This window comes from Arachis ipaensis, chromosome B2 (genome assembly GCF_059453495.1).
Source record: "Arachis ipaensis isolate K30076 ecotype BB chromosome B2, ASM5945349v1, whole genome shotgun sequence".
Classification (NCBI taxonomy): domain Eukaryota; kingdom Viridiplantae; phylum Streptophyta; class Magnoliopsida; order Fabales; family Fabaceae; genus Arachis; species Arachis ipaensis.
The window spans coordinates 117740872-117754321 of NC_142437.1; the positions used below are offsets into that span (position 1 = coordinate 117740872).

The 13450-nt window shown below is 36.0% G+C and overlaps 2 protein-coding genes across 2 annotated transcripts; one reads left to right on the forward strand and one right to left on the reverse strand.

Annotated features, from left to right (window-relative positions):
* Positions 1–5116: 5116 nt before the first annotated feature.
* Positions 5117–6272, forward strand: LOC107628555 (putative carboxylesterase 8). Its single transcript, XM_016331192.3, has one exon. It carries the CDS (start codon positions 5183–5185, stop codon positions 6185–6187), a length of 1005 nt encoding a protein of 334 aa, XP_016186678.2. The 5' UTR covers positions 5117–5182; the 3' UTR covers positions 6188–6272.
* A 3823-nt stretch (positions 6273–10095) lies between these two features.
* On the reverse strand, positions 10096–12079 carry LOC107628634 (putative carboxylesterase 9). Its single transcript, XM_016331265.3, has 2 exons — positions 11384–12079; positions 10096–10509 (listed from the first exon to the last, which is right to left on the reverse strand). The coding sequence occupies exons 1-2, from the start codon at positions 11924–11926 to the stop codon at positions 10096–10098; spliced, it is 957 nt and encodes a 318-aa protein (XP_016186751.1). The 5' UTR covers positions 11927–12079.
* Between the last annotated feature and the right edge of the window lie 1371 nt (positions 12080–13450).

Consider the following 13450-nt stretch of genomic DNA (forward strand, 5'->3'; position numbering starts at 1 on the left):
CGACCTCGTCTTCTCTTATCAAGGCTGCTGAGACAGCCTTGTCTTCCACGGATAGGTATAGGACGAGGTCTTTTCCGGTTATAGGTCGGGTCAAAATAGGAGGTTGGCTCAAAAACTTTTTGAACTCCTGGAACGCCTCCTCGCATTCGGGAGTCCACTCAAACTGGTGCCCCTTTCTCAATAGGGAGAACAGTGGAATGGATCTTAGTGCTGATCCTGCCAAAAATCTGGAGAGAGCTGCTAGTCGGCCATTCAGCTGTTGGACCTCTCTCAAACAAGTCGGGCTTTTCATCTCTAGGATAGCTCTACACTTGTCGGGATTGGCTTCGATCCCTCTTTGTGTTAGCATGAATCCTAGAAATTTTCCTGCCTCCACTGCGAAGGCGCACTTTGCAGGATTTAGTCTCATCCCGTGCAACCTTATGGTGTCAAAGACTTGTGAGAGGTCAGATAAGAGGTCGACTTCCTTCTTGGTCTTTACCAGCATATCGTCGACGTATGCTTCCATTAAGCTCCCTAAGTGAGGGGCAAACACCTTATTCATCAGCCTCTGATATGTGGCCCCTGCATTTTTCAATCCAAATGGCATGACCACATAGCAAAAGTTAGCTCTGGGCGTGATGAATGATGTTTTTTCCTGGTCTGGTTCATACATCGGGATTTGGTTATATCCTGAGTAGGCGTCCATGAACGACAAGTATTGATACCCCGAGCTAGAGTCTACTAGGGCGTCAATGCTTGGTAGTGGATAAGGGTCCTTAGGACATGCCTTATTTAAGTCGGTATAGTCGACGCACATTCTCCATTTACCATTTTGTTTTTTGACTAGCACTACATTGGCTAGCCATGTTGGATACTTGACTTCTCTGATGAAACCGGCTTCTAGGAGCGCTTGTACTTGCTCCTCTACTATTAGAGCTCGCTCCGGGCCGAGCTTGCGTCTTTGTTGTTGTATGGGTCGAGATCCCGAGTAGACCGAAAGCTTGTGGGACATGAGCTCGGGGTCTATCCCAGGCATGTCGGAGGCCTTCCAGGCGAAGAGATCGGAATTATCTCTTAGAAGCTTGGTCAACCCTTGCCTTAGGGTTTCCCTTAGGTTGGCTCCTATGTGAGTGTTTTTTCCTTCCTCTTCGCCGACCTGAATCTCCTCGGTTTTTCCCCCGGGCTGGGGTCGCAGCTCTTCTTTAATCCTTGCTCCACCGAGCTCTATTGTGTGAACTTCTTTGCCTTTTCCTCTCAGGTTTAGGCTTTCATTGTAGCATTTCCTTGCTAGCTTCTGATCTCCCCTCACCGTTGCTATCCCTGCTGAGGTCGGGAATTTCATGCAAAGGTGGGGTGTCGATACCACCGCTCCGAGTCGATTAAGGGTAGCTCTGCCGATTAAAGCATTATAGGCCGACCCCACGTCGATGACTATAAAGTCTATATTCAGAGTCTTTGTCTTCTCCCCCTTTCCAAAGGTGGTGTGGAGGGGCAAAAATCCTAGTGGCTTTATTGGCGTGTCGCCTAACCCGTACAAGGTGTCGGGGTAGGCTCTTAACTCTTTCTCATCTAATCCTAGTTTGTCGAAAGCGGGCTTGAAGAGGATGTCCGCCGAGCTTCCTTGGTCTACTAGTGTTCTGTGTAGATGGGCATTTGCCAGGATCATGGTGATTACTACTGGGTCGTCGTGCCCAGGGATTATTCCTCGCCCATCTTCCTTTGTGAATGAAATGGTTGGGAGGTCGGAGGACCCCTCTTCGACCTGGTAAACTCTCTTGAGATGTCTTTTACGAGAGGATTTTGTGAGTCCCCCTCCCGCAAACCCTCCTGAGATCATATGGATATGTCTCTCCGGAGTTTGTGGTGGTGGGTCTCTTTTATCCATATCATCTCGCTTTCTTTTTCCATGACTGTCCGACCTTTCTATGAGATATTTGTCAAGCCGACCTTCTCTGGCCAGTTTTTCTATCACATTTTTAAGGTCGTAACAGTCGTTTGTGGAGTGCCCATATATTTTATGGTACTCACAGTAATCACCGCGGCTCCCTCCTCTTTTATTTTTAATGGGCCTGGGAGGGGGCAGCCTTTCGGTATTGCAAATTTCTCTGTATACATCCACTACAGGAACTTTCAGTGGAGTATAAGAGTGATATTTTCTTGGCCTATCGAGGCCGAGTTCTTCCTTCTTCTTAACTTCCCTCTCCCTCTCTTTCGTTGAGGGAGGGTGCCCGGGTCGGAGACTCGGGTCTCTTAGCCTAGCGTTTTCTTCCATATTGATGTACTTTTCGGCTCTTTCCTGTACATCATTTAAAGAGGCGGGGTGTCTTTTTGATATGGACTGTGAGAAGGGGCCTTCTCTAAGACCATTGACTAGCCCCATGATGACTGCTTCGGCGGGCAGGTCTTGAATCTCCAAACATGCTTTGTTGAACCTTTCCATATAGGCCCGTAAGGACTCCCCGACCTCCTGTTTTATTCCCAGGAGACTTGGTGCATGCTTTACTTTGTCCTTCTGGATGGAGAACCTCATCAAGAACTTTCTTGAGAGGTCTTTAAAACTGGTAATTGACCTCGGAGGGAGGCTGTCGAACCACTTCATCGCTGCTTTTGATAAGGTTGTCGGGAAAGCTTTGCATCGCGTAGCGTCAGAAGCGTCAGTCAGATACATCCGACTTTTAAAGTTGCTCAGATGATGCTTTGGATCAGTGGTCCCGTCGTAGAGGTCCATATCGGGGCTTCTAAAGTTTCTTGGAACTTTTGCTCTCATTATGTCCTCGCTAAAAGGATCTTTCTCTCCTAAGGGAGAATCTTCTCTCTCGCCGTGGGAACTCCGACCTTTGAGGGAGGATTCCAATTTTAAGAGTTTTCTTTCTAACTCTTTTCGTCGCTCCATCTCCTCTTTTAGGTTCTTTTCGGCTTCCTTTTGTCGTTCCCGCTCCTGTTCTAGCTGCTCGAGGCGGCTATGGATTAATCCCATAAGCTCACTAGTGTGGGAGGGTCCTTCTTTTTCTGATTCGCGCCCCTCCGAGGAGTTCACCTTCGGATTTTTGATTCCGGAGGTGCCTTCCCTATGTTGATCATTGGCTTCCTGGTGGAGGGTCTGATCTGCCTCATTGTTTCCAGTGTTCAAGTTCTCTTGTTCGAAATCTGTTTCCACATGACCCTCTTCAGGGGATCTATCCGCCATCACTGGTTGATCTCTCGGGTCCCTGGCAACGGCGCCAATGTTACGGTGGGTAACCGGAGATTAATGGGTCGGATGGCGTAGGTTGGCCCAAACGTGTGAGGGAGGTGGCTATCGAGTGGACCTGGTACTCGGTGTTCCTCCGTCCGACTTGTGCGTGAGAAAGAATGGGGGGTGGTACTTGCAAAGACACTCCGATGCTTAAGTTAGCAAGAGTGGGAGCAGGTTAGAATGTATATTGGAACTTAGTGATACCTGAGGGGTGTCAGGGTATTTATAGTGGTGAACCAATAACCACCGCTGGAGTAGTGCCACCTTTTTAGGTGGATAACCGTTCCCATATCTTAGGGGAGTTAAGATATGGCTCTATGAAGTGGTTAGAGAGTTTCTAGGGGCAGTTACTCATTTAAATGAGTGTTATCTGCCAGCTGACCCTCGTATCCGACTTCCCAGGAACAGGTCGTGTTCAGTACCGACTTTTGGGATGAAGGCTGGTACTGGGGAGAGGGTCAACCCTTTGGGTTGGGCGTCTTTGCTTGGGTCCTGGACCCTGTTTATTGGGTCAGGGTATGAACACCTACCTATAGCCAGACCACCATAATTAGATTACAATATCTCTAACTCACTATATGCGAGATATATAATTTTAAAAAAATAAAAATAAATAATATCGCTATTAGCGAAAACATTGGAACTATCACAACTAAATATATCATCCTCCAGACCCACCTCGACGCGTAACTCTAAAAAGCAATCTACATTAAAATTTTTCGGCCAATAAATGAAAGTAGGTAATATAAATGACAACCAACAACCTTTGTATACAAATCAATATGATACACCATTTAGTACTATTAATACATGTTACAATTTGAACAAGGTATTTTTTTTATTTAATGTATACATGCTTTATAAACTATTAATCGACAATGAAAAACATTTAATTTGTCGGATTGCTCATCACTTAGTCTCTTAACTGAAGTATTATGAATTCAAATTTCATTTTAAATATAAAAATAAGTTGGATTGGTTTAGTAATTAGCTTACTAGTTTATTTAAGTAAGTATTAGGAGTTCGAATTCTACTATGTGCATATAAAAATTTATTGGCCAATTATAAATCCTTAAATGGAGTTTAGCACCGCAATAAATTAGTGGTCCTTAACTTATCGAACTGAAAAATACTACAAAAAAAAATCAAATTAATCACTTATCATCTTGAAATTATTCGGAAAAAAAAATATAATTTGATAATATAGAATTTACCAAATCATTCATCACTTACATAAACATTAATGGGTTAATTAAAAAAATATTTTATATATTTTATTAATTAATATCTATAATTTCTATATATAAACTCTTTTGTATTATTTGATAAAATGGATCTATCATTTTAACTTCTCACTTGGTCATATTTTATTATTTAAAATAAGACAAGTTCTGTCTATTTTTTTTTTTTTGTCTACCTAGCATTATTCTTCAAAAAAAATTACCCAAAGGATGCCAACTAAGAAAATAGAGATACTTAAAAACAATAAAACAAATTTTTTTTTTTACCAAAGATAGGAGACTCGAACCCGCAATTTTTTAATTGAGTATGGGGAGATTATGCCATTTGAGCTATTAGTCATTGGCAAAACAAAAATAATTTAACCTCTGGATCCTATAGTTTTCATATTATTTTGATTGTAAATATAAAATGATAATTAAATATATTAATTGATTGACTCAACATACGTAAGCATTACAAATCAGTGTTTTTAAACCTTTTTATTTAGTAATTATTTTAAAAATTTTAATTATAAAAAATAAAACCTATTTACTATGTATCGTTTTTACTTTTTAGTATAAAATAAAGTAAAATATATGTCAATTTTTTTAAAGAAATGAAAAAAGCAAATACAGTAGTAGTTAGCGGTTACTATCACCACAATAAATCAGCCACAACACCATAACATGCACCACACAAACACGGAGGGAAGTTACATCACATTACTTCTAATTCTCATCAACAATGTCTGAAACACCTTCTTCCACCATTGACCCTTATGAATTCCTCAAAATTAAGCTCAATCCCGATGGTGCTTCTCTCACTCGAAACTACCAAGTTCCCTCCGTTCCTCCCTGCCCCGTCGTAGAACCCCACGCGCCACCTGAAGAACAACAAGCCATCTCCAAGGACCTCCCACTCAATCCAGCCACACACACCTCCCTCCGCCTCTACCTTCCCCACCCTCCTCCGCCGTCAAAGATCCCCCTCCTCATCTACCTCCACGGAGGCGGCTTCATCCTCTACCACCCTTCCACGATCTTCTTCCACCACTCCTGCAACTCCCTATCCGCCTCCCTCCCCGCCGTCGTTGCCTCCGTCGACTATCGCCTCGCGCCGGAGCACCGTCTCCCAGCTGCATACGATGACGCAATCGATGCCATTAAATGGGCCCATGCCCAGGCACAAAACCCGGCCCAATCTGACCCATGGCTCCGCGACTACGTCGATTTTGATAAAACCTTCTTAATGGGAAGCAGCGCTGGTGGAAATATAGTGTACTTCGCAGGTCTACGTGCACTCGACCTTGATCTCTCGCCGTTGAATATTCGAGGGATGTTAATGAACGTTCCTTATTTTAGTGGGACCCAGAGGTCAAACTCGGAGCTTCGCTGGGTCAACGATCGGATTCTGCCCCTGCCCGCAAATGACCTTATGTGGGCGTTGTCGCTGCCCGAGGGGGCTGACCGCGATCACGAGTATTGCAATCCGACGGCTGCGGATGCGGTTCACGGAGAAAAGATCGGACGGCTACCGATGTGTTTTGTGAACGGGTACGGCGGGGATCCTTTGGTGGACAAGCAGAGGGAGTTAGTTGGGCTGTTGAAGGCACGTGGGGTGCACGTGGTTGCTCATTTTGCGGACGATGGGTTCCATGCTGTGGAGTTATTTGATCCTGAGAAAGCAAAGGCTTTGGGTGAAAAGATCAAAGGTTTCATTCATGCAGCTACTTCTAAATCTACTTTGTGATTTGATTTGTTAACATGTTAACGTGATGTATGTGATAGACTCGCTATGAATAAAAAATGTATGGAATTCTAGTTAAATTACTAAAGTTTTCATGAGTTGTTGTTTACTATTATATATTATATATGAGAAAGTATGACGAGCCAATGAAATATTTATACAATGTGTACAATGGAAGTTTAGAGAGTATTAGAGATATAATCATTAGTGTTATCTTTTTCTATTAGTTGAAGTTTTTGGGATGAGTGATATCATGCATGATATTAGAGCGTTAGATCCGAAAGGTCAAGAGTTTGAGTCTTGGTGAACCTCAAAATTAGTACTTAGATGGTTATTCTAGATAGTATGGGAAATGTTCATTTTGTAACTCAATAGCCCATTATATACATTGTACAAATAGTCCATTGTCTCCCTAGCGAGATCCATTATATATTGTTAGGAGGTGAAGGAAACTTAATGTAAAAATGTACTAACAAAAACTAAAAATAAAGATATAAGTGTGAATGGCAATAAAGATTAAAGAGATAATATTGTGTTATAAAATGGGCATAAGTATAATTATTATTATTATCAGCCAGCTGGTTGGTCATATATATGGTAATATACCTATATATGGAACTCTATATATTAATAGATATTGATGAAGGAATTGAATAGAATATTAACTTTGGCTGCATAAGGTTAAAGGTGAATGCTGTCTTGGATGGATATGCTTTTATAGCTGGTGCTTAATTATTATAGGTGTTTGCTACGGTGCGATGTTAAATTCATACATACTGATACGTTTAAAATATGGACAAATAGTAATAAGTTATGTGGAATTTATTTTCTATGTCAGTATTTAATTTTTCTTTTTTAAATATATATTATATCAACACTTTTACTAATATACCCCTTTAATTAAATAAAAATAAAAATATATTTTTTATTTAATTTTATAAAAAATCTTAAACATCTTTATTTTATTTGATTAGACAAAAATACCCTTTTAAATCAATCAAATTTTAGAATTCAATTAATCCTAATTTTATAGTTTCAATTAATTTAAACAACAAAACAAAAACATATTAAAAAAAACAAAAATCAATCGTTCTTCGTCTTCTCCAATTCCCCTAATCATTCATCCTCCTCTGAAGCAAAGAAAAACATATCAAAAAAATAAAAAATCAATATGTTATTCATCTTCTCTTAATATCATTCGTGTCCCTCCCCTCTGAAGCACACTAAAACAACAAAACCCTAACAATAATTGACTGCATTGATCTCGGTTGCTAGCCACTCACGAAATTTAAAGAACCTAAAAGAAAAGGAAGGCTAAACCACTCAATTGGGTAAACGCTGCGTCTTTCTCCTCTATAGAATTTCTTTGAATGTGCCTTCGCCCTCAATTCTTTAGGCTATTAAGTGTAACTGACATTCATATGATAATACAGATTGTTAGATCTGCGCCAGGGTTTCCTCATGGAATAATTGACCCCATTGAAGTAAGTTCTTTGTTACTATTTTATTTTGATCTAATTGCTGAAAAGTGAACATAACTTCAACTTTATTGATGAATTTTATAACGCTGATAATGTGAAACTTTCTTTTGTAGGAACTTGGTCAATTGACATCAAGCTTTTTGTATTTGTCTCCATGTAGACCTTTGCCTGGGTGGCTTTGTATTGCCTTTTGCCCGTGAGCTTGGGTATGCATGGCATAGCTTATTTCAATAAATACTGCTGTCAGTATACGTTTACCTTTGGTTCTTACTTTGTTATTGTTTTAGTTCTATTCTAAATTTTAAACCTGCCCTTTGGATCCAAATCAGCCACTGTGAAATTTTTTCTTCTCTAGTTGACAATAATTTCATTTTTCTCATACTGAGAAGCTTTTCAAGAATTGAGGGCAAAAGAGCATTCAAAGAACTTCTATAGAGGAGAAAGACGCAGCGTTTGTCTAGTTGAGTGGTTTAGCATTCCTTCTCCTTTAGGTTCTTTAAATTTTGTGGGTGGCTAACTACCGAGATCAATGCAGTCAATTATTGTTAGGATTTTGCCGTTTTGGTGTGCTTCAGAGGGGAGGGGGGCACGAATGATATTAGGAGAAGATGAAGAATAGATTGATTTTTTATTTTTTTTTTATATGTTTTTCTTTGCTTCAGAGGGGGATGAATGATTAGGGAAATTGGAGAAGACGAAGAACGATTGATTTTTGTTTTTTTAATATGTTTTTGTTTTGTTGTTTAAATTAATTGAAACTATAAAATTAGGATTAATTGAATTCTAACATTTGATTGAGTTAAAAGGGATATTTTTGTCTAATCAAATAAAGTAAGGATGTTTAAGACTTTTTATAAAATTAAATAAAAAATATTTTTATTTTTATTTAATTAAAGGGGTATATTAGTAAAAGTGGTGATATAATATATATTTAAAAAAAAATTAAATGCTGACGTGGAAAATAAATTCCACATGGCTTGTTATTACTTGTCTATATTTTAAATGTATTGATACGTATGAATTTATCATCGTACTGTAGTAAACACCTTAATTATATTAGTACTCATAAGTCACAAGACTATATATTATTACATTTGGACATCGTAACGAAGACGTTACGTAAAATGTACAATGTTCAGAGTAAAGTACGAAGATTTGATTAGATTTGCATGTGACAATATTATTTGATCGTTTCATATACTTTAACTTTAGTTCTTTAATTTTTGACTGTGTAGTTGAGAATTTTTCTCTTTTTTGGTTCCTAAAAAGTAGTACATGATATATTTCATTGAGCTACGTAATTTAATTTAGTTGTACGTTGTTTGGATGATATGTAAGTTGAGCCATTCAGAACGCTATTACTGCTTATTGCTACACAGAAACGCATATTTGTGGACAACAAAGGTAGAACATAGTAGTTCGAAGGGGTTCTGATTATCCTATGTGCCTAGCATGCATGCTTTGTTGTTGGTGATAATTCAAGTATAATTATCTTTATGTGAAGTTGATAATCGAAAATCATTAAATGATTTGATAGATTTAATTAAATATCAATCTAAGGATTATCAATTTCATGTGAAAAAAAAAAAAAAGTAATGCGGTTGAGTTTTCACTTTATTTTGTTTCCTTACCTTAAAGGGTTAAGCGAAAATCCAATGCAAATGATTATTATACACATTAGCTGTGTTGGGCGTTGATGACAAGAACATTGGACACAAAGACATATATATATAGCACATTGTCATACACTCACATGACCCCAATCTAGCAAATTACAGGTTAGAGATAAAATTATAATTTAAATTTAAAAAAAATAGTTTTATAATATAGTATAAATTTTTTTATAATTATTTATGTGTCTCTTTTTATTCTATCAATTTAAATTTTTAAAATAAATAATTTTATAATATTATACACACAAGCATATGGTTAGAAATTTTCTAATTTTTTTAACCTTAATTTAATATATAAAAGTAGTGAATATTCTCCTAGTTATATTTACTCGAGAATACATTTAGTAGTGTATATATTATTACATAGTGACTTATACATAAAGCTTCACAACAAGTTAAAAAATATCATCAGAAATTCCAACAACATATAAATGGTTGTCAATATACTAAATTAATTATAATATTCGAACTTTATTTGTAATTTGCATAATGTTTTCACGTTACTAAAAAATTTAGTTTTAGAGTAAGAGATATTCTGTTGGAAATATCATTTATAAAGTAAGATTCTAAGAAATTACATTATTTTGTGAAAAGTATATACGTTTTTTTTTTAAGAATTTGATTCCGCTAATACAACTAATCCATTCTAGCTTTACACCAACCATGCACTAATAATAATCAAAATCAAGTACCATATATGATGAATAATAATTAACTCCACTAATTAATAAAAAAGCATTAGTTAAAACTCATCAAATTAAAGGATAAACTCCTTGACAATATTCATAACCGCACTAAACCTCAGAGGGTCTACCATATCAATACTATGGAACCCTAATTGATCAAACCTTGCTTCCACTTGAACCCCACATTTAACCAACATGGTCACAAACTCTTGTTGCTTGTCAACCATAATGTCACCACCAAACCCAATAACAAGACACCTACCCAACTTCTTAACATTTTCAAAGTGTGGCCCTTTTATCATAGGGTTACAATATCTATGGTCACGGTTAGTTTCTTTGGGCAGAGCAAGTTCCCAACACAAATCCAACACTGGCAATGGTAACAATTGATCTGTTGCAAACTTAAGCTCCGAGGCTGTCCTTTTTACCCCACCGAACATTGGTTGATTCATGATGATACCACCAATTCTTAGAGGATCCAAATTCTGTTTTGAATTTCATATTGAAGAAAAGCAAATTAAATATTGATAATTAGGAAAATCTTTAGTCAAGATCCAATATTATAGTATAAATACAAGAAATTTGATAAGAATTTAATGTGAAACAAAAATATTTTTATGTATACTAAAAATCAGATATTAAATTTGATATTATTATATATTTAGGTGAATATTATAATGAAGATTTTATAATTGTCTTTATGTAAAGATATTTTTTTATTAGATGATTAATAGATAATGATTATAGGATTTAATTGATTTTGATATATTATAAAGATATTATCTTTATTTAAAATATGACTAAATAAAAAATTACACTTTTAATGCAAATATCTTTATAAAAAAAATATTTTTAACATCTTCATTTGAGTAGTTATCATATATTTATGTATATTTATATATGAGTAATACTATTGGATTAGTATATTCTATTATTTTTTACTAGCAATTAGCCAATAATATTTAAAAATATTGATTAGAAGTATATTAAACTGCTGAACTAAAAATACTGACCAATATATATTAAAATCGTTCATCCTTAAATTTGTCACTTTATATATATATTGATTTATACATCTTTCAGTTAAATAATCAACTATTAGAATAATTAATCCTGTCATAGTAATATAATCAAACATACAATAGATGAATAATCAAATTTGTTTTCGATAGTTAAAAAAAAAAGTAAATTTTTAAATTTTAAGTTTGAAAAATAAAACTCATGTTACTAATGTGTCACAACATAAATAGGAATACTACAAAAATTCACATTGGTTCATGGATAACCTAAGAAATTCACATTCTTATTTCATGCTATTGATTCATAATAAAGATATGAAATGATATATAGGATTAATACCTCTTCTAGAAGAAGAATTGCGGTGTTGAAAACAATGTTGCCACCACATCCAACCCCATAGAGGTAACATCTTGAAGGATCACCATAATCCCTTAGCCATTGTTCCCCATTAGGGTCAGCCACTTGTTCCTTCACCCACAAAACGGCGTCGCAGCCATCATAGTACGCCACCGGGAGCCGGTTCTCCGGCGAGAGACGAAATCCAACCGAGACAACAATGGCCGGGATTTCGCTCGCAATTTGCGAGCAGTTTCCGTGGACATTGTTGCTTGCCGGTGTAAAGTGGATGAATCCACCGTTGTGGAAGAAGATAAAGATTGGTAACCTTGCAACGGTGTTGTCATTGGAAGGAAGTTTCGTTGGTCGGAAGATTCTAACCCATGTTTTGTTTTCATGGTTAATGGTTATGTCTTTTGAGACGGTAGAACTTCCCGGAGAAGGTTCTAGATTCGCCTCAACCGTTGGATAGTTTAAGTTCCGGGTGAGGGTACCGTCTGGATTTAGAGCAACTCCAATATGGCTGTATGGATCAAATTTGGACATTTTAAGAAACACTTATTTTGGTCGGAAAAAAATGGAAGAATAATAATGAGGCAATTGAATGGTTATGGTTTTGATTTTGGTGTTGGTTTTGGTGGCATATTTCTGCATGCGGCATGCATGATGATATTATTACCTACGTTTGGGTTGTTATTGGTTGAGTTTCTAAGATTCATTAGGGTTAATTGTTGTTTTGATAGTTGAGGAATAATTGATTGTTCTTGTTGGTTGATGAGTAAGTGAGGATTGGTTGTTGTATTTTTTTCTAAATTGAGAGTTGATTTGATGCATTTTTCTAGCTTGATGAGAACTTACTAGGTGGATTAGTAGCTTATTAGCCTAACACGTGTAACTATTTGCACCAATAAATTAAAATTAATTTGTTATTGTCCTAATTTTGGTTTAATTAATTAATATTGCTTGAATTGATGAAGCTGTATATGTGCATGGGGGAGGAGAATGTTGAGTATGTTCTCTAAATATAGGTTTCCCTATCTGGACGCCGTTGGAGAAGTATTGGGAAGAGATGTTATGCATTTGATATATATGGAGAGGAGAATTTTTTTTAGATGAATTTTAGTTATACATATATGCACATAAAACTACTCATGTATGAAATTTAATTACCTTCTCATTTATTTTTCTTACCAAAATACACTTCAAGTGTCTGCATAAAGCTAAGGGACATCAAACAGAGTACTGAAGATAGAGGATTATTTAAAGGGGAATGGTAGGTAAAGAATGATTTTTTAAACAATATGAACCATAAATGTTCAATTTATTAGGTGTACGGATGATTATTTTAATATTAGATTTAGATGGATAATTTAAGAGTATAATGTGTTTTTACTTTATTGATTCTATTGTTTACAAAAATTATTGTCTACCTATACTTTTTCTATGCTAGGTAACCAATGACTTTTTTGAACAATATGAACAACCACCAATCAAATAGAAATACACTACACCTCCAAATTATCCACTTAATCTTAATATTTGATTAATTATTTGTACACCTAGTAAAATAAACATCCGATATATCTATTATTCACATTGTTTAGTATTTTTATTGTCTACCTATACTTTTCCTATTTAAATCCATAATAAGGATAACGAAATGAACAAGGTATATATTAAAATTAGTTATTATTAATATAAACTATAAATATAAATTAAAAATAAATTAAACAATATATATTTATACATAAATACAATAATAATTATTTTTAATGCATAAATAATATTGTTTAAATATAATTTATGGTGATAGAAATTTATGTGCCGTCAGGGTTTTATGTGCCGTCAGGTTTCTTCTCGTGGTGTGTGCTAGGGTTTTGATGATTGGTGAGAGATAGTGGCGTGTGTTTCAAACTAATTTCAAAGACAATTCCAATATAGTCAATTGAAAATTGAATTGGTGTGTGTTTAAAATACAATGTCAATCTTACCGAATCAAGGGGAGCGACAATCAAATCATGATAACGACTTTGATGAGGAAGTGGTCATGTTAGAGGAAGAAGATGTGAG

Excerpts from the sequence above, each read along its gene's own strand:
- LOC107628634 (XM_016331265.3), bottom strand. The coding sequence starts at position 11,926 with ATGTCCAAATTTGATCCATACAGCCATATTGGAGTTGCTCTAAATCCA. Across the intron at positions 10,510-11,383 it reads CAATTCTTCTTCTAGAAGAG|AATTTGGATCCTCTAAGAAT; the intron begins GTATTAATCCTA and ends AATTCAAAACAG.
- LOC107628555 (XM_016331192.3), top strand. The coding sequence starts at position 5,183 with ATGTCTGAAACACCTTCTTCCACCATTGACCCTTATGAATTCCTCAAA.